This window comes from Helicoverpa armigera, chromosome 15 (assembly GCF_030705265.1).
Source record: "Helicoverpa armigera isolate CAAS_96S chromosome 15, ASM3070526v1, whole genome shotgun sequence".
Taxonomy (NCBI): domain Eukaryota; kingdom Metazoa; phylum Arthropoda; class Insecta; order Lepidoptera; family Noctuidae; genus Helicoverpa; species Helicoverpa armigera.
Genome location: NC_087134.1, coordinates 1,459,667 through 1,487,202, shown reverse-complemented (window position 1 = coordinate 1,487,202; position 27,536 = coordinate 1,459,667). Strand labels below are relative to the sequence as shown.

Genomic DNA, 27,536 nt, shown 5'->3' with positions numbered 1-27,536 from the left:
ATCAAATCAGATTGCTAGCTTACGTAACACAGAAGTCCATTAGCCATTGCTCCATTTACATCGGCCATTATTATCTGCATGCATGTGCCATTGACAGGGCTTTATGGCAGTAACCCGCTTATGCTGCGTCTAGATAACACGTGACGAATGGAATTAGTAGCTTGGTAGTGATGAGGTGCATCTATATTTACAGGTTTTGATGATTCTAGATTTTATAGGGTGGTTAATGACTAATTTTTTATTCAGGAGATTGTTTTTTCATCCTAGTAAACTAATTCAACTTTGGTCTTTTTCATTGCTGTCTTTGAAAGTGATGCGAAAATTGGTATCGAATTAGTTTTATCCACGAGTCCACTAAGCAATTGATTGATACTTGGTAAACGATTCAAACAAATTACTGTTCAAGTAAAATTGTACATAAAACTATATGTAACTCTGCCTGTAAATTATAGAAGAAGCCAACTATTAAGTTTTAATTAGGACTTGTCCTAGACACAGCAGGAAACTAGAAACGCAACACGTGCGACCTATATTTTCATCACCCTTTGCTCCTATCTGTGCTTATAAACATACAAGAACGCACTCACACAATAGCAATCCTAGATGCTATCAGTCTGCAGAATATTATCTTGTTGGTCTCCATGAAACTTCCCTATGGGATTTCTCGCCAACGGAAACGGACGAACTCCGAACTTAATTTTAGGTTTCTACCAAACTTCCAAAAGAGATGAGCGTCCATAAACTTTCTGTAAGTTGTCCCTAAGGTGTTGTGTACTCCTTTTAAGAATTCCAGGAGTTGAAAACTACTATCGGTATTGAAAAATATATTTTATTTTTCCTAGCGAAATATTCTACTTCAACAATGCGTCAAATTATACTGCAGTATTTATTTATACGCATTGTCACTACATTGATGACTTCACTGTTGGAGTGAACAGTAAAGCCTAAATTCGCTATACCATGTTGTTCTACCGTACATCTATCATAGCACGTAGCTAACCAATATCGTGTTCCCAATACCCTATTGGTTCCAGCTAATAGTCCAATATTTAACGTTCAATGAAACGAGGGCGACACCCATAACTCATTGGTTATAGGAAGCCGAGAATTTCCAGCAGTCGAGTAATTCAATCGAGGCACGATGTACGCTTCGGAGTTCCGAGAAACTTTCCTATCGCGTTTGGGATGTCTTAATGGTATTGAGGAATATTTTAACTTCGCTTTTTATGTATTTTGAGTACGATTTGTCTTGTTTATGGATGCGGTAAGATTATCATGTTAAATTCATGAGTGTTGGTAAATCGGCTTTAGTTGAAAAAAAAATCTATGGGATTCTTTTTCTGTTTTTTTATTAAATGCCCAGCTTTATTTTCGTTAGGTTCTCCTCACATATTTTACTCACATATTTGAGGTTGAGAGAGTTGAGGTTAAAAACCGTTTACGGAATGTTAGTCGCCATTTTTTATTTTCAATTGTTTTCATTCCACGATTGAAATGGAATGTTTGTGAACATAGGGGCACAAAATATACACGCAGCTGTTTCTTCTTGTATGTGTAGAATAAAATTGGATTTTCTATGGGTATTTCATTTTCTTTAATGGACATTCGATCAAGCTACAATCCTAGAAGATGTATTTACCAAATTATAAAACGTAAACCACATTAAAGACGAAGATCGAAACCAATTAAAATACAGAAAATTCTCTAGTGACGTTTCCAACTTGTGACCAGTCTAATTTAAATGTTTGAATAGGTGGTACGTACATTTTTAGCTGTAGGCGCTCCGGTTTCCCTAAGTATTCACGCTAACTGCGCTGCTAGGTAAAGGTCAAGATTTTTGAATACAGCCTCAAGTTTGGCTTAATGATCAACATTTTTTAGCTTTAATTAACAAGCCCATGCTATGAATTTGTAGTGCTCCGTGCTTTTTAATAGGATTGTGCCCATTAGTGGTTTTTGGGATGATTGTGTAATCAGAATGATTGGCGGGCTTCTTGTTTATTATGGTCAAAGAAAGCTGCTGATGGATCACTTTACCTTTTAACAAGACCCTCAGGGACTAGATAATGATGGTGTAATTCTTTAACGTAGCATCGAAGAGTTTCAGTGCATCAACTCTCTAATAGCCCCAGGATCTGTTTAATACAGAAAATAAAAATAGATTTAGCGATGGACGAAAACTCTAGGACCCAAAATTAATTTAGCAAGGTACCTGATTCTACAATAATGAAAATACACAACAGCCAACCGTACCTTAACTTATTAATAGGCTTAGTGAACTATCTAATAAATCTAGGACGGAAGGACCAGATCAGCGGTATTGTACCACCAGCTTTAGATAACTCCGTTACGCTTTGTGTTAAGTTACGAAGCTGTGGTCGTTTTGTTACCCCGCCGGTGGAGCTTAAGCCTTTTAATAGCATTTTGTATAGCGGCAAAATCGTTTTATGTCTTTTGTCTTTAATATAGCTGCTTTATAGTCTACGAAGATAATAACGCTGACCTATATTCGCAAATAGAAGAAGAATAAATGTTTTATTCTGTTCGAATGGACCGTGTCTGCGGTTTGATAAAGTTTACGCAGTCCCATTGAATGGACTTTGTGTCCGCATCCCCGGCGAGTCAGTCATCTGTGTCGTATAAAACCTTACCAGCCGTATCGGGGAGCTACTCTTACATAAGTCGCTTTAAATATACGCCATATTTTGGTTGGGATATTTAAACTGAATAGTGTAGTGTGGCTTGGAACGGTGCCGAACAGAAAGTGCTTAGCTTAGGCACTTCAGGGAATTTTAATGCAAACCCTGCAGACTAGGTTTTAGAAAATGCTATCGCTTTTTGTAGTTAAGGTCAACTTACGATGTTTATGTAATCGGAATTGTGTGCAAAACTTTCAGATTTTTGAAATTACGTAATAACATCTAAGTTGTTTTGAAATGCTTTCGAGAAACCAAATTGGTAATTATGGCAAATAAGTCTTCAGTGTTTGATTTTAGTATCATCATTATCGTTGATCATTTCAATTAATGATTCCTCACTCTTTATTTATGTGTAACATTCACTTAGATTTATATTAGTATACAGTTTGGCGTATTAATTAACTCTTTATCCCCTTCAATACTGAAATTACAGAACATTTCGGCCACATGAATTATCAAATCAACCGAATCTTGACACAAACCTTCAATGATTGATATGTAATGTATCAATCAAAAGCGCTCTTCTCATCAATCAATAGGAATCAATCAGTCAGTAACAGTTCACTTGATTGTTATTATATGGAAACATGTCACAATGTAACGACGTTTTCCGAAAAAAAGTATTGGCTTATATTTTTGGCATATATTTTTTTATGGTAATTCCCAGTCTAGGGTTGTCCAAGATGGTTTTGCATGTAATAATTCTCTTCTCCCGTTTTTCTTAGAGGTAGTAGGTTTTAGACGTTTTATTTTCTTAAGTTTGTGCCAAAAATGCCATTGTTCGAAAGTTTCGTGAAGTTAGAAAAAGACCCCAAAGTAGTAGATTTGTATAAGCACACGATCGGCTATTATACCTATATAATGTAATTAAAAGGAGGACCTTTCGGTTTTATACTCCGATTAGTAAAAAATACTAGGGAAGAAGTTGGGCAATTGATGAGTAAAAAACCGTCAAAAGCAACTTCATGTAGTTTTACCACCCCTAAAGTATCGGGCGGGTCCGACATCTGACTTTATGGACGATTAAAAATGGTTGAATGAAACTTATCGTAAAAATGCCATTTCCACAATCCACCACGATTTAAGATACTGTTATTTCCCTTGTTTATTTAACTGGGACTTTTTTAAAATCGACATCGTTGTTATTGGAAATTGCAATTTTCTAGCATGCCTATCAATGGAATCTGGCAAATTGATGGCACGAAAACTTATTTGAAATACACAGCTGTTCCATGGCCTAGAGGTGGTCGAATTGTGGCAATATGAAGAACATGATTAAATGGAAGTCTTTGTGGTTTCATAGCCTTCATTTAGGTAGTGAAAGAATAAATATTTCTGGACTAATGACGATATTCAAGACAAGGTTGATGTAGCAATAGAACAAAAACAAACCTAATTAGATGCATGAACGTAATCTAACATCGTCTATGAACCAATCCAACAGTTTTCTATCTCCGTCATTTGAGGTTATGTAGGCCAAGTCCTAACAAAATTAACCTTAATAAGATCACAAAAAATCTTCATGCAAGAGTAAATTACATGCAATTTTTATACGAAATGTTGACGGCGAATTTGTGAAAATCACCCGTCGGAATTGGTTCACCCGCACGGCGCCGTCAAACGACCGGTTCGCACGCGAATCGTAAATAAAACGGTTAAATAATATATTATAACAATGTTAAGCGTTGTTTATTTTTTGTTACGTACTCGTTTAGCGTTATTCTCTAGGGTTATGGATTGCTGACGCGTTATTGCGCAAGCACGGTTTAAATATTGACCTTTGGGCTTTTAATTATGTTGAGCTACATTTCTAAATATGTTTTTCGGAACCTCGTGAGTGAATATTAAAATATCTGAACATACACTACATTTAGAATATGTTCTACTTTTTGTTATTTTTTCCTTTGGTGATCATAATATTGAAAAGACTGATGTATCGAATTAAGTCATCTCTATAGCGTAATCGTCTCAATGACTTAGATTTGGCAGAAAATTGGATTACGCTTCACGCTCAATCAAACTCGTGTTTATATTGCGAAGACATATTTGTTTTTCTGTTAGATCCGGATAAACTATTCTCACGCTGATTGCGTGCTTGTTGCTTCTTCAAATGAGTTTATTTCAGTATTCGACTGAATAATATTATTAAAACCTTTTATATTGTTATGACTATTCTTATAACCAACTGTATTGATATACATGATGCATTGTTTGTAATCTTCATCCTATTATTTCATATAGTTTTAAAAACTTTCAGTTGGTTAGAGAGTTTAGTGGGACGAATATCAAAATTTATACATACCCCCAACATACTTCAGTGCAGACCAGATAATGATCAGCGTACTGACGTGATGATAAACGTGGAGAAATGAAGCCTGTCGTTCCTTCTTCCTCAATATGAAGAACGCCGTCTCGAACAGTTCCAGAAGTTTCAGAATTACTGTCCACCAGAGAAATCTGAGCATCCTCAATGCTTCTGGGTTCATGGAGTAGTCTGGTAGCATGCAGCCGAAGTGGTATGTTGTTGTCCATCCTGATGTCATAATCTGGAAGGAGTAAAGATATGAGCATTAGTAGATTCAATATACGTATTCCTAAAGTGTAAGTCAGACTTTTGAGCCTGTTTTGTGAAATTGAATGCTTCTGCTATGTCTTCACTTGAAGATGACGCATGATCAGATGCTCATTTGTTTATATCCACGTCTGTTTGTTGCCATCTTACTACGGTAAACAAAATGCCGCTGAAATACAAAGAAGTGTCGTCCTCATTACCGATCGTTCTCATGAATATGTGATGATATCATCGCATTGATCATACTAACTCGTGATCAAACAACCGATATTGAACCCTTATTGAGCTGTCGAGTTTGCATGATCAGATTAATTCATTAATCGCGTTCAGATATTTTGCTCACGCGAATAATTCGCATAGTAATTTCGTGTGAACGATTGCCAATTAGGACAACCCGTTGGTTGATCGTCACATCTCCATTATTTGATGTATTGAGTACTTGAGCGAGATAAGGGAAAATCCTCGTGGGGTTTGTAAGAAAATCAATTAGGTATTTTTTTTCATTATGCTAAAGTAATTGAAGAAAATGTTAATTTACTACGGAGGTGATTGATCACTGCCAACATTGTGTTTCGTTTATCATGCCGTCTGAGGAGCGAAGAGAATGCCAAACCAACGTACAATTTGTACCGAAAGACCAAACCTATGAATTTCAAATTTATTAATAGCTTCTTAGCCAGGTTTGGGTCTGCTTGAATGATTAATGGGTTCACATGTAACACATGAAGTGCGGTTCTTTAATGAGGGTCCTTGCTGAGTCAATGTTGGCGCTTCGGCCTCACTTGACTAAAGCTCTTAGAGAATAATTTGCTGGAAATATATGGGTGTCAAAATCAGCCAGGTGGTCGAAAATGTATGAGCTGAAGAGCGTGTGTGAATTAATAAATGGTTCACTGCCAAATTCTTGTCGATTCGTATATTCTTTTCTGAAATTCCGTCTTTGGCAAAGCAGAGCTTATTTTAGTATCGTTTTTAAAAAGACATGGTTTGGAATACATCCCTTTTGACACGTGTATCGTTAAAGTACAGATTAAGTTCAAAGCAAACTTAACCAATGAGGCGACGAAACGCACTCATTCCGAAGATTAAGGCCACGAACTAATAGTTTCTTAAAGCCACGGTACAAGACCCTCGCGTGATTAGTTCCTTCCCTTATTTGCTCCAGTCAGTTGCAGGAAACTTGTGTGACACAAAACGAACATGTAGAAAATGTTTTGTTAGAGATTCTTTTAGAGGAAGCTAAGTTTATACAATTGCGGTCGTAGTCTTTTATGTATTAAAAGTGCAACATCAATGATTATAATATTTAAGTATTTCCTTTGTGAAGCCCCTAACTAGTCCAGTTGAAACTGGTCAGTATTAGGTATGGCTATAGCTAGGCGATTTCCTGGTTAGGCTGAAATGTTTTTGGCACGCTATGCTGTTAATTCTGGGTTGCAACTACAATGATAGTAGTCTGCAATATTTACAGGCCGTTAGGCAGATTAGCCTATAGTAGATATCTGTATCGCATACAATAGGAAAGGGGCAGGTTTTTTTTGCAAAACACCTGCATTGTTCACGTACAGATATTGTATCGTCGTAGAAACTTACCTTTACAATTCATTTGACAAGCACTTGGTACTCACAGACTCACTTTTTGTATAATAGCATAGTTTGTTATTACTTTGACGAACAATGAGTCGTCTCGAATTGTTGTTTTAGGGTAGTTTAATTAATCGCTGTTCCTGTCTCTTGTTTATCTTTGTTTAATTAATTGCGTTATTATTTCATTTTCACTTCCACTTGTAGTAGTTAGATAGCTAAGAGTGGGATTCGATCATCGGGCTGGGGAAAATTGCATATCGTTTTGCCATTAGGAAATTCCCATTCACCCTAAGCCCTAATTGATGGGGTGAACTTACTAGGGATTTTAATGAATTTAACTATCAAATCGCTCTATCAAAATCATACACCTATATTTTCACTTTAATTTTAAAGCGTGTTGTGTGCATAGGTGGTCAATTATACCATAAACTGAGGGTTGCCATATAATCCGATGGGCAACGTTTCCGCCTTTAAATCAACTCGCTATATGACTCATGCTAATGACTAATCTATTGATGGCTGACCGCGATTATGGGCTATGAAAACAGCGTTTTTGTGCAATGATTTTCAATTGAGGTCTTTGCATCACTATATTTTTATGACTATTAAAAGAAATCTTTTTTATTATTTAGAATATATAAAATAGATAAATTAATCTTGATGTCACAGACTATATCGTTTCTTGAATGTAGGCTAATTAGATTTGCACTTTTCGTCAATGTTACCTACAAACAGACAGCACCCCCAAAGCGCCCCCCTTTTACCGCTTTCTAGTGTCAAAAATTATTTACTCTTTGGATACATTCCCAACAAAGCATCTCTGCTTATAACCGCTGTTTTTATAGCCCCTGACATTCTGATGAATGAAAGTGCGGGTGTGGTCTCAAGTCCACAACAAGTTTCGTCTCGTAACAGTCGTAAATCATGAGATTTTAAGTCAATTTCGTTGGAATTTCTAGTGTCACGCCATGTTGAATTCTACGGCCCATAAGTAGGAATAATTGAACGTTTAATATAGCCAGGTGATAGGAAGAAAGTTGACTATTTAGTTAGGCAATTTGATATAATTATAGCACTCCATAAAAAGTTTCTAGAGCTATCGGTTTTACCCATGAATGTCTTTTTCTCGTTTTGGCTACTAAACTTAATATTTTAGTTAATCATAAATTATGAAGACCATCATCGATTGGCGATGAAGAAGACAAGAGCCCTCGTTAAAACCCCATAAGTTACACGCCTTAGGGCAAAGGTCCCTTATCTCCCATAATGATCTACTTTGATCCCGCACTTACCGGAGTTTAAATCAATCTTTAAAGAGGAAAGATTTGATCGTTTGTTTGCATTGTAAAGACTCCGAAACTATTAAATGGATTTGAAAAAATATTTTACTGAAGGAAAGCTTTACTATCCCGGGTGACATTGGCTATATTTTATTATCCTGATAAGGAAAGAAATTTCTGCGAAGAGCAGTTGAAACATCTGGATCATATTAAAAATATTTCGCCAGTCAGCTGTACCTATATCGTTTTACGTTCTCATGTAAAAACTGTATAGTCTGTTGAAAAATAAACAGTTTTCTAAGTTTCTTTATCGTTAGCGATAGAAATAGCAAACAGAAATTTATGAGCTACGCAAATCGGCGGTAAAATAAACTGTACAAGCCGTGAACTGTCTATATCTTAGGCGTCTAAAAATTATGAGTGAGTACCTATGTACATATATTGAAGAAGGTGTCATGAACTGAGCATGTTTTTTGTTTATACGGATGTATGTTTTTATTTTTATAAAAGTTTACATCAGTTATTATTTGTTTATGTTATGTTTTCAAGGAAATTTGCTTGTAGTTTGCGTAGAATTTATTATCGATCTATTGAAATATAATTTCACTCAGCAAACATGTCAATGACTTGTATTATTTTTATCAATGTATGAATACGAAAAATTACTGATAAAATATTTGATTCAGTATATCACGCTAACAATGATGAGTACACCTCTACATAAGTACTCAATAATCGTGAATGGATAAAAAACCATATAGCTAAGGAATAAAATACATAATGGAATTTTGTAGTAATAGGTCGTTATTTAAAAATAGGTTAATCGAAGATTAAAATTATCCTTCTCGGGTTTAAACTGCCGAAAAAGCAAGAGTATCTTTAAGTAAAGGTCAGACAGAACCGTTCCATAACTATCCTGAAAAATCTTTCAGTAGCCCAAAACAGGACCACCCACGAAAACTTCTATTAATATAAAATTATTATAATATTTACAGCAAGCCTAAAAAAAGTTAAATATGTCACGCTCAACCCACCGGAGGTCAACTTTTTTACTAAAAATATAGCTGGTTCATATTTTTAATATGGACCTTCACAATAATCAGAATTTCATGACCTAAATCGATAAGAAGAAGAGAATCAAGAATAAAGTTATGACAGGATTTAACTCTAAATCTATAATCTAATAGTTTTCCTGCAACACTAGGAACTTCACCATATTTCTAACATTATTCACCCAATATAACCAAAACTATCTAAAAATACAGTACCTACATTCAAAACTACATTACGTTGTCACGAATGCAATAAAGTGGAATGGAATAAACATGTTTAGGTAGACGACAAACGTCTGGGAGTCATGATAGTATTGTATCATACAATCATTATCAATCACTGCATTCTGATTGTCATGCCAACATGCTATTGTCACCATGAATCTTGAAAACGTAGGACTTAGAATTTAGGCTACAAGATCTGAAGGAAGGAGTGAGGCGAACAAGAACTGTCTCGTTCGTTTTCGTAGTAATTTTTGGCTACTAGTAATGTTTTTGTTTTGCTTTGTGTCAGTCACTTCTAATAATATCGACTAGTCCAATACTTCGACTAATTAGGTTAACGAGCTTCTAGATGACATTATTTACCATGTCGACAGCGAATAAACTGCCTTCATTTTGCACACAGATCTAAAATTCAAAGGGAACCTTAAAATAAAACGCAATAATAAAACAAATGAAAAGTCAAAATTTTCCCAATTTAACTTTACCACAGTATAAACAAATTGTACTGGTAAAATCCACTTAGTTGCTTGATTGACACACAATTGAATTTTCCTTTTTTAGCCAACAAAGAGTAAACAGTCGTTTGAAATACGTTTGTATGGACACCCTACACCCACTGGGCGGTATGGAATTGATCAAATTGACACTGCGTGACCCGCACGTAACGCGGACGACGCGGGAACATCCGGAGTGACACACATGTATGAGTAATTTGCTATATGTACGTAAACTAGGTATGTGTGTGTCTGCTACCGGTCGCTTTCACACGTTGAATTTGTAAATTGCGTGATTTTTTTGACTTATTGAGTTTCTGTTGGGGGTCTAATAACGAAATTATTTTGAGGTAATGGGAGATGAAATGTGGCAATGTTTTGTTTTGTACAATTTAAGAGTCAATCATTGTATAGATAGTTCAACTCAGATTTGCGCGCGGCCCTATGTGTGCGTCGGCTTGTAAATATACAACTTTCTTTTGTGTGACAGTGACGTCGTCCGAGCATGACGTGTTCTTATCGCTTTTTGTGATGGGTACAGTCGTTTACGAAAATACTAGTTAGGTATTCACGGAGAAATTATTAAGGAGTCAGGTGAAAAAAAAAATGAAACAACATTCAAAGCTTTTTATTATTAAATATAGTTTTTCATTATTTTCTCATACGTCTTTTCAAATTGACAATTACAGTATCTAAGAATTAAATACTCCTTACATATTTTCTAGCTCGGGGTACGCGGACAATAAATAAAAGTGGGGACTAAGAATGTAAAAAGAGGTATAATCTAGTATAATAATGTAAACAAAATGTGTGGGGAATTTATAAAAAAATTATTGCTTCGCACAATGTCGACCAAAATAAGACGGAAGTAATGACACTCATAAATGAACGTTTAAGTCAAATTGATGAAGGGATGTGGGGTAATACCTACTTGTCGACATGTACAAAAGAAAAAAGAAGAATAATTGACATGGAGTCAGAATTTATAATTTCACCTTGGAGAGTAGCGAATCCGAAAATTCATCATTTGATTTTTCAAGTAGCGATTCATAATCATTATAAATAAATAAACATAAAATTACGTAATAACTGTTTTTCTTTAAACACCCCTAAATAACTGTATTGTACCCGACTGTACCTCTTGTCACGCACACAAAGTCACTGAATATGTACAAGGGTTACCCACACATAAGGCCGCGCGCACGACTGAGTTGAACTTACATAAAAAGATATACTCGTATATTAATAGTGAATTTGTATAGGATTTGGTCAAATCTAAAAGCGAATCCAAATATGACATAACTTTTTTGTCGTCCTAGCGTTGCTTGTGGGAGTATATTCGATGATACAGTGCTGAAACTTTTAATCAGTTTTGACATTTCTCTTTGGCACCGTAGGGCTTAGCACGGACTCGTAATTAGTAGAACTTCCAGATTAGTTGTAAATTAGTATAATAACTATGATTTGAACTTAAAGACTTATAGGTAAACTCAATTATAGCTAAATCCAGAAGACTTTCAGATACGTTTCAACACCAAAAGGATATTCGAAATAAAGGATCCAAAGGCAAGGTTTTTTGCCCTTATCACTATTTACGGAATGGATCAGTACTATCCATATATTTCTATCAACGTTCATCTTAGTATTCATACCATTTCTAGCCATATCGTCTTTCACACAAGCCAATAACATTACAACGTTATTTTATGCGTACACCAGGCTTTTAGGCTCGTATGAAGGTACATAAATACATATAGAAACGTATGTATATAGGTGTATATCCATTAGTCGGATTACTCGCCTCTGACGATAGGAAACATTGAGATATGCAGACAATCCCATAGGGGAAACCCGAGGTTAATAACATGCATGGATTTCACATAAACACTTAGGAATGAACGTTAACCAATCAGCGGTAAGTGCTTATTCATTAAATGTCTGCTCATCTTACATGGTAGAATGACAACTAAGCATTTGTCTGGAGTTTAAATTTAATGTGAATTGAGGTTGAATTTCATTCTAATTGGAGACATCTAAATAATAAAACCTATTTTGACGGGCATTTCAAACTTTTTGAAACTAATGACTACACAAGTATTTAGCTAAAAGGACTCTCAGGTTATATATCTATATGATAATGACCTTATCCCTCTAAATAAGACCATACATCTATTGCAATAAGGTCCAAAACTCACCCCCCAAGTCGCAAAAGCGTTTGCCACAATCTGCACCACGTTATACCACTTAATGATACTCCTCAGTTCATATGGTCTCCTGTTCTTCATGTAAGCTGGTAGTATCAGCTTGATGGTGATCAGGTACGTGGCTATGATGGCGGCCAGCGGCTTCGGTGATGTCATCAGCGTCCAGTCTTTCACGCGGTGATCTGGGAAGAAAGAAAGTTTGGGGATCGTCATCATATCTTAATGCTAATTGATTGCCATTTTTGGGTGCCATAATATCGACTAATTCTCAGATTGAAGCAAATTCTCTGTCGGTAAAGGGATAATTTTTAATGTTACTATGTATAGAGTCGAAACGCATGCTACAAAGAGTGTGCTAAGTATGAATGTGGAAGGATGGAGAGGCAGAGGTAGACCGAGGAAAAGATGGATTGATTGCCTGAAAGAGGACATGAAGCAGAAGGGAGTGGATGTAAGTATGACGTCTGACAGAGAGGTATGGAAGAATAAGACATGTTGCGCCGACCCAAATGACTTGGGAACAGGGCAGGAAGATGATGATGATGTATAGAGTCGAAAGCTTTTGTCAAGTCTCTCAACAAGCAATATTTATACAATAGTTTTATTTAACATAGTCCATCATAATGCCGTCTATTTCTACATTTGCTTTCCAGCAATTAACGTAATCCATAGCCCTCTTTTCCCTGACCCTCTCCTACGTAATGCAGGGTGTGCTATTTTTACCACATATCATAATATTAAAATCTATCTATTTGTGTTGACTATTTTTAACTTCCTGTCACAATGTCACGGAGGCTTTTACATGTATTCTCAGGCTCTCCATAATATAGTATAATGGAACTATTGTCTAAATTAGGTCTTATACAATTTTGTTGCTTTATGATAGTTGTACCTATTATATTATACCATTTTGGAATTTCTCTAGAATATAATTTGTCTCTTCTAAGTTGTAATTGTTGCTGGGGAGTTTGTTCCACCACTTCTTCCCAGCAAAAACACATAGGAAGGGCGGGCGTTTTGGGGGCTGTCTTTTGTAAATTTGACGTTCAAAAAGTGCTGATTTTCAGCCTACTTTGAATAAATTACTTTTGATTTTGATTTTTTTATTTTGGTTGATTGCTAAATCAAAAAGCATTTATTCAAAGTAGGCTAAAAAAAACATCGAATGTCAAAATTACATAAGACTGCCAGCCCAAACTTCAACACTGCTTATAGTGCTTATGTGGTTTAGTGGGAAGAAGAAATGGCTCAACAAACTCCCCAGCAACACATGTATGAAAAGTGCTTCATGAGGAAGCTTGTTCACGAAAGTGCTACCATCATTCACGATTCTGCTGCCAAGCATCTGTTCCGGTTTGAAAGATACGGACGCTATTACAAATGCATTATGATGCAAGTACTTATTGAGGCACTTGAAATGTTTCAGATTGGTTTCTAGGGAAACTGTAAAGTCTCCAGTGACATGCTACGAAAGTGGTAGGAATGGAAAAATATCTGGGATAACATTTTAAAGGGCCACTTAAGGGGTCATGATGTGGCACCAATATTTGGGTCTTCTACTAGTGTCTCTTATTATACTTCCGCTGTAATTTCAGCTAATACTCCATTGTTATTTTACACCCAATAATTAAACTGTCCATAATATCTAGGAAGAAGCTAAACAATTTAATCTATGAAATACATCAGCAACTTTATGAAGAAGTATTTCACTTTTCAACCAAACGTACACTTCAGTCTGACTGACCCAGATTTCGTAATGCTGCAAATTGCATCTTTATTATATCAACTGCTAAGTGCAGTGGTTCCGCAGTTAGTTCAAGTGATTATGAAGTCTTAGCGTTTCTAGTTTTTAATGTCTAATTGTTTTCACTAAGCGCAATTTTTGCGTTTCGTAAAATGTAATTCTTTTAAGATACTTTTATATTATTTGTTAATTAATTCTTTATTAGTTAACCTTATAATGTCGTTGTCTATTAATGTGTCAATATAACCATTTTCTGTCAAGTTTTTTGCTTAACACAATCATCCCTAATTTTTTGTTACCGTAAAAAAGCTCAATGTTGGCGAAGTCGCGGCTGTTGACACCATAGGTGACACAAGAGGTACTTTGAAAAAAAACCAGAGCACGACTCAATTGTATTTCTGTTGCCGTTGCCAGTCTAAGTTTCGTATACTGGAATTCCAGCAGCCCATTACTTATATTACATAGTTTTTACATCAAAATCAAACGGTCCTATCTTTATCACCACACGGAACTCCGTTACAGTCGAAGCGCAGACGCACGATTTACTCCCTATACTATTAGTATCGGCATAAATTAATCTCCACCGTCCGTTACCGTTGCATCAGGCACAACAAAGAAATATTAAATCATATTCAACGTGATTTTGCAACACCACGGTAACTTAGGTGAAAGGATACTAATGATATAATGTTGTTCTGTCTATCTTTGTTGCCGTCTTGGGGTCTAATTCGCTATCAATTTGATATTATTGTACTGGACTATATCGTGATTTGTAAGACCTAGAAATGTTCTTTTTTTGTTTTTAAAAGTGAGGCCAATTTTAATGTATGCCAATTTAGTATCTTGATGGAAGTGTGTCATTGAAGCTGTACTAGATATGAAAAGCTGAATAAGATCTAAAGATCTATGTTAGATAAGGTTATTTAATAAATAATCATAAGTTGTACATTGACTGGCCCTTGATTTTTTTTTAAATCAATATTACCTACTTATAAAAAACAAAGCCATCTAAACACACTAACACAGCAGTTAGTAGTTAAGTAAAAGCACAAAGCACCAAACAATACGTGATTGTACATTTCCTAGTTTCAGCAATTCGCTACAAACACATGTTCCATTTAGTTTATTTTGCCATCTTAAGATCTTGACTAATTCTCTCTAACACGGTAGTCTTGAGAACCACAAATACGTTACAGAAGACTAATTGTATACTGTTAACTCCAACGAATTAATGAGTATGCCACGTAATGTTAAAGGGGAGTATATTATGTTTGGTTTAAATGTAATTGTAATAAATCGGATCTGTAGCCTTAATGAAATGATACATATCGGTAAACAGACTGATAGAGTAGAATAGAATGCTATGGAACTGCATGGACTGTTTCTAGCGGCAACTCCTTATTTTTCGGTAACAGGAGCTAAATGCGCCAAAGACATTGATTTAAACCCTTTGCGGACGCTGGTAGCCTGGTAGTCCGGCTGGCCGACAGGTAGGTAGGTAGGGGTCCAAATAAAGTACACAATTTGGTAGAAATTGAGACTTTATTTAAGCCAACTTCTGTTGCCCTAATCACGAATAGATCTTGAGGTAGAAGGTACACTGGGAACACTGGCCTGAACCGTGGGGTAGCTCCAACGACGGCCCAGCTCCTTGCCAGGTTGCACTGCCAAGTCTTCAGCAGGACCCAGGTAGTTCCAGACAGGATCAGGTCTGGTCTTTCACTCGCCGCCAGGTAGAAAGATTGCGTAGCGAGGGTTTAAAGAAGAACGTAGAATATCCAACGTAGAAAATCCTCCGCAGAAAATCCTCCGTAGAAAAATCCTGGAAGCGCAGAGACAAGGCTAGCATTAGCAGAGCTTGGGCCACGTTGCCGGGTCCAAAGGTCACAGTGTCCCAGCAAACAAAGTGAACTAAGAACAGCTGCTTTAGATAGAAATTTAGCAAGAAGAACACCTTACAATAGAAGTTAAGCAATGCATGGAAACTTACCCCAGCGGGATTTCCGATTAGAATTTGTCTAGCACAAATAAGTAGAAATTAGGCAGGTACGCAATACTTGAAGGTCAAGTAAAAAAAAACGTGTGACACAGCCGTCACGTCTGATGCAATTTGGTGGTCTGCCGCGTCTCCGGCCCGAATGCACTCGAGGCACCACCGTCGCGCGCGGCGAAACCAGAAACAGTTTAGAGATGCGTAGGCGCAATAGTTACGAGGACCTTTGTGTAAATAATTAATATTGGGTTCCGTATATGAATTATGTTAATTTTAATATATTATAATTTTTTATTATATTTAGTTTAGTTTAATTTAGGTGTTTTATTAATTTTAGAATAATTGTATTGTAAATATTTCTACTTTATTTAATTTCTAACCTATTCTTAAAGCTAGCAAAGTACAACGTTACACCTTCATTGATATCCTGTTTTACAGCAATCCTACTTGAAAGTGAAACGAATCCCCTCGACTTTTCTTGCTTTAATCTTGTCTTTTCATCCAGTACTTACTGGATTTTCTGTTCCTCATTATGCAGTATTTTATTTCATGTGATGTTTAATCGTTTAATCATTATCATTTAATCATGACTAGATAGACATGGAAAGTTTTCACGCTATTATACTCCTTTATTGAGCCCGGTGACATAGTAATTGGACTAAAACTTCCTTGAAAAGGCTTCTTCTTTGTATCGGCATAAAATATGTAAGAAAATTTCGGGTCTTGGTGACAAAGATTAGCTAGTCAGCAAGGCTTAGTGCGGTTGATTAACCGCGCTGTCGTACATTTGAATATTACCACTTATGTTGTTACATAATAGAAACCAGTCTAGCTCGTGTGTGTTATAATTTAGAGTCTAAAGTAAATAAGGTTTTGCTTTGGAACCTAATAAATGTCTTAAGCTATGTGTGAATGATCACCAAAATAAAGACATTTTGCCTTACAACAAAAACTTAAACATCTGTTGAACACTTGTCTAAAAAATGTGGCTGCAAAGCGGATCTTATTTCAACGACATAATCTGTATTTTGTTAGACAAGTGTTCAACAGACGTTTAAAAGTTTATGTGATACGATAGATTCTGTTTTATTTGCCGCCAAGTCCAAAAAGCATACACATAATCACGGCTACTGGCTTCCAAAGGTTAACAGTTTTGGAAGTCGTTTAAAAACGTTTATAACTCTGGCATTTATAAAATGTCGAGCCGTTTGGCGAAATGACAGATTTCCCCCATAACATCGTTGGGTTTCGGAATGTCGCTCATTATGTCTGTGTTATAACGTCACGAAAAGAGGGTTATGGGGTTATGGGGGTTTAAATGGTTCAAAAAGCTATTTAAAAATACCATCGTCTTGTTTATTTGGATTTCTCTTGCGAAAACCATGGTAAGGTAAGGAAACTTTCTTACTAACTAACTAACTTACTAACTAACTAAGGAAACTTAAAAAGAAGCTGGTCTTTTCAAATTCAACCACAATTTAACTTTGAGTTTGGAATTTAAAACCAAAACTGTTTACTGATCTCAAAATCCCGACTACAGTCTAACCGATCGTTGCACTTAGTTTTTGCATCACAGCACATAAAATTTCATAACATTTAAACATTACTATCGTAATTATGTTTATTTTATTACCTGCTCTTTCGTAAAACACTATATTGTAAGCCCGTTGTATTGCATCCATTTTTGCAACTGGTAACACTGCACTGTGTGAAACTTGAAACTGTAAAGGATTTTGAACCTGCATTGAAAATGTACTGAAATCATTAGAATATTTTATGTTAAGTGCAATGACTTGGACGGTTAAAGGTTGTTGTGAATAAAATCTTACACTTAGGTCAACTTACAACTAATTACTTTATGGCGTTGTACATAATGTATAGTTAAGGAAACTGGTCAGAGGGTGGATTAGCATAGCAAATAAGAAACTAGGTTATTTATCTCCAAACCACATATAATTTAGATGAACTGAAAAAATAAAATATGACGTTCCAGAATATATTACATACTGATTGAATTAATTATAAAAAGAATGCCCATGGTTTATTGAAATCTAATTACTATTTTCTATAATTTCAGTCCAAGGAGAAAATGACGCGCGGTGTTCGAAGAGGCTGCGTGCGACTCAGGGCAGCGGTCATAGGCATCGATGATGAAGATGATTCAACCTTCACCATCACCGTAGACCACAAGACGTTCCACTTCCAGGTAATTATCGAAATTAAACTTTATTTTTGGTGTTCATGGTTCGATTTTCTGAGATAGAAAACTATAGTTGTTAATTGATGAACCCTAGGTGTACGAAATGAATAAACAAACAAATAAATTATTTAACGTTTACAATTTTATTAAGTGCAGTTACAAAACACACAGAATAAAAATGGTCCTTTATATGACCAGTCCGTATAACATCCGCATTTACCCAGAAGACATTTCTAAAATGAGTAAAACCCAATTTCATATTCCTCTTTGCCATTGCAAAATTAAATATATTTACTAATGTAAATTTCTTCACCACTTCCAGGCCCGAGACGGTTCAGAAAGAGAACGATGGGTCCGCGCGTTAGAAGACACCATATCGAGGCATGGTCGCCGCGAGCGATGGTCGCGCTGTATGCCAGCCCCAAGACACCGACATGGCGACCTCGAGCGCAGAATATCGGAGGCCGATGCTTATCTGCAGATCATGATTGAGCTGGTTTCTGTAAGTTTTCTACTAAAATAGTTTATAAGTAAGTAAAATGAACGTATAAGTTCGGGATAAGACACCGCATCAAGGCGTGGTCGCCGGGAGCGATGGTCGCGCTGTATGCCAGCCCCGCGGCACCGACACGGCGACCTTGAACGCAGAATATCGGAGGCCGATGCATATCTGCAGATCATGATTGAGCTGGTTTCTGTAAGTTTCCTATTAAAATAGTTTATTATTGAGCAAATTAAAGGATAAGTTCGATACATAAAAGGAAAGGATAAGACTCTATATCAAGGCATGGTTGCCGAGAGCGATGGTCGCGCTGTATGCCAGCCCCGCGGCACCGACACGGCGACCTTGAGCGCAGAATATCGGAGGCCGACGCTTATCTGCAGATCATGATTGAGCTCGTTTCTGTAAGTTTCCCTCAAAATGATAAATATAGGTTCGAGGTAGGGCACTATATCAAGGCATGGTCGCCGAGAGCGATGGTCGCGCTGTATGCCAGCCCCGCGGCACCAGATATGGCGACCGCAACCGCGGAGTTCGTTTCTGCGAAGTTTTTCTATTGAAGTAGGGTACGTACATGAATATACATAAGTAAGAGAGTGAAAAAGAAGATGGGCTCTTCTTCTCAAAATATCTGCTTTTTTTTCTGTGAAGCAGTTACTAGCACCTAAAAAGGTTACATGATGAAAAACACAGTAGTTTGTAAGTTGTATAACTACTATTTACTATTACATATATTTAACTAAGTATATGATACTCTGTGGAAATATTTTATAACAGTTTTCGGTTTTTGTTTCAGAAAATGAGCGTTCGTGTGTCGGAGCTAGGTGATCCGCACGAGAAGAGCAAAGGACAAGTTATTCTAGATCATTCCAATGTAAGTAAACCTATACCTATCCATTTGATTAGATTAATACTGCGTTGTTATAAAAGCATAAAACAGCAAAAAGACTCTGATTATACACTTTAAAGTATTCTTTATATCGAAGACCATAAAGAAGTGTTTCCAAACTCATAAATTGAAATTGAAAACTGCACTCATAGTCACCTGAGAAATCCCTAAATATTAACGTAGAAACATCATCCGCCTAGACTTTTCCCAACTATATTGAGGTCAGCTTCTAGTCTAACAGGATGCAACTAAGTGCCAGTGTTCTACAGGGAGCGAATGCCTATCTGACCTAAACAAGCCAGCTACCCGGGCAGCCCAGTTAGTTAGAACAATATTCAACTTGATGCTCTCATACAATAAGGCTTTTCAATTGGCCTCAAATTGTAAGTTCTAATGTTTTTTTGTTTTAACAGGTCATGTTGGACAACATAAAACATTCCATTGTGCTGCTACAAATAGCTAAGGTAAGCATAAATCTACTATTTACCAAAAAATATATAAAACCCATAAATCACACAATTTAAATTAATATTTACACTTAGATCTATTATCGAGGTTAAAATAAACATGCACACAACATATCGTACATTATTCATGATATTAACTAAATGAAATGATTGTTTTCTTGCAGAACACAGTTAATCCAGTTAACGGAGTATATCAGGGACCTACAAATCCTTCACAAACACATATCAAACAAGGTATTTGAGATCTTTTTAACATTTCACGATTGCAATCTGTAAGAGAATGCTATAAACGAAGTCTGTTAGACCTTCATTCACTAGTATCAAACATACGATCACTGCATTATAAATTACCTACACAATACACACAAATTAATATTTCATAGTAATAACGTGATGATTAGTTATTTGTCTAAATCATAAAATGAGTGATCACTGTAAATAAAATGCACGTTTTATTATGTATGCAAAAGAAGAAAAATCACAATAGTTGCTCGTTCCAAAAATTGGACTCTTTTTTTAAAAGAATTATAATAAATATTCTTAAATACTCGGATACACATACACGATATTCCACCAAAATTGTTCTTGCACATTTGTTCGCGAACATATGCGTCTGCACAAATGCATTGCTATAACGCAGACATTTCACACACAAATGGTTACCGTTTGCTAAAGTAGACCAGAAAAAAATGTGCACAATTGACCTAGGTATAAAGTTTGATGTTGCATGTTCGTTAAATTACATGTAGATTAATGAATATATAGAGAATGTATTGAATATAATACACAAACATTTCGTTTAATTCAACAACGTGCACAAGTCAACATAGAAAAAGCTGACATCCATAAATGGACACCGTCTGAATAAAATCATTTATATTTTGCTAGAACTTTTATTTATAAAGCAAAAAGAGAACAAAGTTTGCTAAACTAAAGCTTGGGTTTCCTAGGATAGCGGTGCCGTCATATAGCGGCCGTAATACAGACGAAAATAGACGGTCGTCTTTACGGTGATGACATGTGGAAAGTTCCACGGCCGTTTTAACACACCGTCATAAACTTTTTGTTAGTTGTATTATACTTACTAACCTGTTTTATTTAATATATCTCAAATTTCACGACACCAATTCTGTTTTAGTTGACTTTTTGAAAAAAAAACACTAATACGGATTAAAAAAGCTTCACCGCTTTCAATAAAACGTTCACCAAACCATCTGACACCGACAAGACGGCCGTCATGCAAATGCGGGCACCGCTTTTTAAAGTTACGGTGTACGTTACCGCTCTCTAGGAAACCGCTCCATTTCGTTTACATAGACAACGTTCTAGTGACGTCATTCACCGCTGTATTACGGCCGCTATATGACTGCACCGCTTCCCTAGGAAACCAAAGCTTAACACAAAACAACACCGTATTAGAAAAAAACGATGTTTTACACAAAAATATATTAGATAGCTAAAGAGCATTCTTGCAATGACACCCATGTCATAGTACTGTACAGATCCAAAATTTCACTTATCGCGACTTTAATCTACCACTCCCCCTGTCATCATTGGCGCCTGGTCTCTCTCGTCGGTTTCTGATTGCCTTCCTTGAGGATTACTAGAGCGAGGAAATAGTGATAGTACAGTTTTTTTCAAAATTCAATGGCGGCCTGCAAAAATAACCTGAGGGCATCTCCGCTCAGCTCTGGATGAGTGTGGCCCTTATATGTACTCGGAAGCTAAACTATTATATGGTTTCTGTTTGTCAAATATTTCTTTGTAAGAGATTTTATTATAGAGTATGTATTTGTTTGTAAGATGCGGAATTATCCCCGCGAGTGGAGATGGGCGCGGAGTGTCGCGAGCTCGCCACGCCGACGCATCCGCTGCCGCCGCTCGAACATCTCGATGCCCCACGTAAGTTGCTTAGCCCTACTTTGTTTACTAATACAGTGTACGTTTGTATATTTTAACGATACACCGGCTCCAATATAATAAATTGGCAACAACAGTATGTGAATAAGAATAATTTGAATCCTTCCGATGTGAAACTGCATCGACCGCGAAGACTAGTCTACTAAATCGATAATAATATCGTACAATTGCTTCACCAAATAATCAGGCCACTTTACTGGAAAAAAAAATAATTTTCAAACGACTTTGCTTACCTAAACTACCGCTGGAACAAGAACTTTCATTTTAAAAGCTCAAATCGGTTCAACCGTTCAAGAGCTACATTGCCAAACACATAAAAGATCAAACATACAATACGTGAAATGTCAAAAGTACCCAAACTTAGCATTTGTCCAATAATGGACGTTCCCAATATTCTATGTCTAGATTTGCTTATTAGAGATAGAATTTTGACATAAGCCCCACATAAGTAACGTTAAAACCCTATCTCTAGTGAGTAAATCAACAGATAAGTATATGGAACTGGGTAAACTAATAATGTCCTTTTCCATTTGCTTAGCTATGTCACTGCTAGTGCCGGACACTTCGTACTCATCATCAGAAGGCGAAGACGATTTCTTCGACGCCGATGACGAACCGGCCGGAGCCGTGCTGCCGGGACCCAGGTCAGTAATACACGAGCTATACTATTCTATCTATTGACCGGGAACGGGACCTCAGAAAAAGTAATTAAAAGATACCGATAAAGTTTAACAACGGTTCACTGTCCAGGAGAAACGGAGGTACAAAAATGATTGGCATTTGGAATGACAGATTTAAAATCGGAAACAAAATTGACAGCGCCACAGTGACCAATTTAGAAACAAATCTTGAGTTACGAAACACGTATTTATTTATGTTTAGCATTTCAAAAGGACCTTCTTGTATAAATACTTTTTGAGTCTTCATCTTACCAAGATATCGGGTTGCCCGGGTACCTGGGTTGAGGAGGTCAGACAGGCAGTCGCTCCTTGTAAAACACTGACACATCCGGATAGATTGGAAGTCGACCTTTACTTAGTTGTGAAAAGGCTAGGCAGATGATGACGATGACGGATCTTGGAGCCACATCGTCCTTGTATTTTTCAGCGTTATTTTTTTTCTGTTCCAGTGCAAGGTAAGTTCATGGTTCGTTTTAAGCTATGGCTATTGTGCATACTTTTACGATAATATTTTCAGCTAAATGTCTAGTAACTGAATAGAAAGAAGCTTGATTCCTTAACGTCATTCTTCTGCTATCCGGAAATTATTTTAAGATCATGACAGCAGTCTTTATTTCAGGATACCAGTTAACTGTTTCATCTTCACTATTTACTTATGTAATAAAAACTTAAAGAATTCAAAAACGTGAAGTCGAAATAAGTTTAACATTTTTACATCCTCTACCTACCTAATGTTAACGAGTTCACATTATGTATATTGAACCTTCTTGCTCTAAACAGATGTTACCAACCACTACCATTAAAAGTTGGCCTGTAAGCAAACGCGGGATAATTTCGCGCTATCGATCGCTACTAAGTTTGGAGTCGCGGTTTAAAATATTCACAACTGAAGCAGACTTTGGTCTCACTATGTCTATAGTTATGGGTTGCCTGGTATTTGGAAAGAGATTTGCTTAAACGTTAATTATTTAATTAATACAGGAAAAGTGTTTAGCTGTGAAATAATCTAATGCCACTTAATAGTTTTTTTTTGTCGCACTAATTTAGGTAGGAAATGCTGTAAGCAGCATGTAAAATTAAGCAGCATTTCTGTATTCGTCTGTTAATAAGAACTGACATTTTATTGTTTTGACGGCGCGGGCGGTAGCAACAAACTTTATTTTTACAATAATGTGTCTAAGTAAATACATTCGAGATTTGTATTTTAAACGAAATTGCTATAAATCAATGTGGAGCGAATTTGTTACCAAGGGTTTTAAAAGTTAGCTTAAAGTTATTTTCTAAGTAGGTAGAGGTATCCAAGCTAGTATTCGCGTGAAATAACCGGTGGTCTAATGACCTAAGTTTAGTTTAGACTTGCTAATTAGATTCTAAGCACTCTAACATTCAGTAATGAATTGTTAATTAACCAAATTTTATGAAATGTATGCTAAAATAGCAAAGACCCTTTCAAATAGTTCACGAAGTACGTAACATAGTTCTTACTGTTGAATATTTAACAGGGCACACTCATAATTTAGTAGAAACCGAAGATCACAAGGAAAGCATTACAAGATACATATTGTTAATTAAAAATAAAACATGTTTAAATATATGATTTATACGATTTAAATAATAACCCTACGAAAAATTTAATTTTAACAATTGGATTATCTTAGAATATTAGAAATCAGTTGCAAAACATAGGTACATAAGAAGACCATTTTCAATTTATAGGACCAAGAAAAATTAAACGAATGAACTTTAAAGCATGTCAGCGACAAAACTCTGTAAATATCCGCTAGAAAAAAAAGAACCACAATTTAATACAACCTTTTATCCTTCATGACATAACCCATTTACACCACAGCAACACAGCCTTCTTAATAAATTCTCGTCATGTTTCTACGAAGTTCACGACCCGGGGTTGTGTCGACGACCCGTGACCTCATTTCGGCGCAGACCAATGCATATTGTATGCATGCATGCATGCTTATGTGGTGACTGCGTTGATTGACGTGATTATTTGAGATCTATGGTATTTAACGTTGACGTTACAGCCTTTTTATGGTGCCACTGCTGGGCACAAGCCTCCTCTCACATGGAGAAGGATTCAGCATTAATCACTACGCTTGCTCAATGCGGGTTGGTGATTTCAGACTTTATAGTCCAGGTTTCCTCAAGATAAATTAAGGGGTTAATGAAACTCCTTTTTAATAAATTCTTGTCATGTTTCACTAGTAACACAAAGTTGATGTTGACCCGGGGTGTCGACGACCTTCGACCTAATTTCGGCGCAGTCCGATGCATATTGTATGCATGATTCCATGCTAATGTGGTGACGGCGTTGATTGACGTGATTATTTGAGCCCTGTGGTAAATTAAGGGATTATTGAAACTGGAATTATTGAAACCCTTCTTAATAAATTCTTGTCATGTTTAACTACTAACACAAAGTTCACGACCCGGGGTATGTTGACGACCCGTGACCTAATTCCGGTGCGGTCCGATGCATATTGTATGCATGCGTGCTAATATGGTGACGGCACTGATTGACATGATTATTTGAGACCTGGGTAAATTAAGGGATTATTGAAACTGGAATTATTGAAACCTTAATACATTCTCGTCATGTTTCCCTAGCAACACGAAGTTCACGACCTGTGACCTAATTTCGGCGCAGACCAATGCATATTGTATGCATGCATGCATGCTAATGTGGAGTCATTGATTGACGTGATTATTTGAGGCTTGTGGTGTTGTGATATGGATGGGTTAATATGGTTTATGTTGGGGTAGGTCTATGGACAACAGTGAAACAATGTACAGAGGGTAATAGTGATATTTGTTGAATGAAATGTCTGCCAAGTGCGATATATTGAATCAGTCATGCTTGATATTAATTAAAGGACGAATGTTGTTTACTTAATTCTTACTTGCATCCATTTAGAAGTTTCATATAATTTTGTTTTGTATTTGTGAAATAGTTTTGACCTTAATTTTATTTGGCAACCAAAGATTGAGTAACGCTTGTCTGTCGAACATAAAATATTTCATCAAATAGTGCTGTAACGAATTGCTGGAACATCTCGCATACAACATAAAAGGAAATGTATATATTTTGAAACGGTAACGAAACGTACATTCATTCGTCCTGTGAGTACCTACTAGATATGCATCCAAATAAAAAAGCCATAGCTAACACAATTTTTCAAAAGAGACAAACCGCCTTACCACAAAAACTTTTAAACGTCAGTTTAAGACTTGTCTAAAAAAATGACAAATTATGACGTTGACATATGGTTCATTTTGCAGCCACAATTTTTTTAGATAAGTGTAAAACAAGTGTTTAACTTTTTGTAGTAAGGCCATAATAGTCCTGAGATTTGCGCATTCAAACATAGAACATACAACCAACTAATATTAGTAAAATCATATCAATTCATATCCTCATTTTACTGCAAATTACATTAGATGTCTTTCATATCCCTCTTCAGTAGATCAAAGCGGAAAATGAGTTTCAAACCCAAGTATTAGGTCTAGTCAATTCATATAAAATAAATAGGACACAATACTTATCCGCTAACATTCTCTGAATTCGGGTTACGGGGGTAAGATAGTCGTACATTGCCGTTTTCAGGTCAAACGACAGCGGTAACTCTTGAAATAATCGGTCAGTGAACCGCCTGTGACGATTTGCGGTCGATTCGTATTGCCAATAGATATGTGCACCTAGTTTATTCTTTTGGAATAGTAACCCCCATACTTAATTTTATTTGTCTTACTACAATAATTAATTGAATAGGACTAACGAACCGATCCAAATTATTTTTAACTGAAGATTCCTTGTCGTTATGGCGACGTTTTATGAGCATTTATGTAGCCAATATAAAGTCTTTTATCTGTACGATAGTACGTGTAATTCTACAAAAATATAAACGCGAAAGCTTTCGAGAATGTTTTTCCTCTTTCACGCACAACTACCGAATAGATTTTGATGAAACTCGACAGTAATATATTGTGAAATACAACATATATGTCAATAACATTTAGGCTACTTTTTATACAGGTGCTTGAAGTAGTTCTCTCGGGAAGCGGGTGGAACCTCTCGCAAAAAAAAATGCAAGATATAATGTCGTAGATTTTAAAAAGGTCTCCAGTGAACTATTTCCGAGATATTTCCGTGTACGTGTTTGAAGTATAAAGCATCCTTTTCTTACAACTCCATTATACTCGTGTCAAAGTTCAGATGAGATTTATGCTCTGTTGTGACCGTTGCTTGCAGTTTTATAAGTACTCGTATTTTTACTAGACTAGTTGTTTTCCCGCGGTTGCGACCGCGTCCCGTAGAAACGACTTACGCTTATGTCGATTAAGTAACAATAGGCCATTGATTAGCGAATACCTATTCTTATTTGGAGAAGATTCGCGTAATGGTTACCTAGCTTGCACAATACTGCGATGTGACGTTAACTATATGTATACGTAGGTATATGAGTAAATAAATAAAATTAGAGCTATGAATGATCGATGAAATGAACGTCAGTGAAATTTTGGCACATTTTATCATAATTTAAATCTGCGTCTCTGTCTACTTTTTGACTGATTTATGAAACATTTGCACCACTTATAGAACAACACTATTTGTTTCCTGCGGTTTCATCCGCGTCCCGAAATAACTACTTCCCACAACCAGATAAAAATGATAGGCCAAACTATCTGTGTATTAAATTTCATTACAATGGGTTCAGTAGTGCTGGCGTTAAAACCGGACAGATAGAGAGAGTTACTTTCGCATTTATAATATTAGTAAGGATTTTCGCCAATACTTTCAGATAATAATCAGAACGCTTCATACATATTAATTGACCATTTAACTAAAACATACCTTTGATTACTATTCTACTCACGGCCCAATATGATATAGAGGCCTCTGATCAGACCCTTTGAATAATTCTAGAAGCTAATAAATTGTTTATATTGAAAGTTCAGGTTGCCTCACTTTGTTACGTAAATTCAGTAGTCTTAAAAAACACCGCATAATACAAA

General features: G+C 36.2%; 2 protein-coding genes across 4 annotated transcripts in view; one reads left to right on the top strand and one right to left on the bottom strand.

The window, feature by feature from the left end:
• The window catches only part of LOC135117859 (very long chain fatty acid elongase 7), a 31,105-nt gene extending 13,573 nt beyond the window's left edge, over window positions 1-17,532 (bottom strand). The window contains exons 1-3 of the mRNA XM_064038233.1: window positions 17,484-17,532; window positions 12,105-12,295; window positions 5,002-5,245 (exon numbers count right to left, since the gene is read on the bottom strand). Coding sequence (XP_063894303.1) covers window positions 5,002-5,245; window positions 12,105-12,295; window positions 17,484-17,532 — 484 coding nt within the window. The remainder of the gene's footprint in view (window positions 1-5,001; window positions 5,246-12,104; window positions 12,296-17,483) is intronic.
• LOC110373981 (oxysterol-binding protein-related protein 9) overlaps window positions 1-27,536 on the top strand; it is an 84,559-nt gene that overhangs the window by 14,965 nt on the left and 42,058 nt on the right. Inside the window, exons 2-8 of one of the 3 annotated variants that reach the window (XM_064038099.1) lie at window positions 17,928-18,056; window positions 18,373-18,552; window positions 19,349-19,426; window positions 19,855-19,905; window positions 20,073-20,142; window positions 21,712-21,810; window positions 22,367-22,472. In XM_064038099.1, coding sequence (XP_063894169.1) covers window positions 17,928-18,056; window positions 18,373-18,552; window positions 19,349-19,426; window positions 19,855-19,905; window positions 20,073-20,142; window positions 21,712-21,810; window positions 22,367-22,472 — 713 coding nt within the window. Of the gene's footprint in view, window positions 1-17,927; window positions 18,057-18,372; window positions 18,553-18,630; window positions 18,748-18,825; window positions 18,957-19,348; window positions 19,427-19,854; window positions 19,906-20,072; window positions 20,143-21,711; window positions 21,811-22,366; window positions 22,473-27,536 lie in introns of those variants that run through there. The other 2 variants (XM_064038101.1, XM_064038100.1) reach the window with 2 other exon arrangements.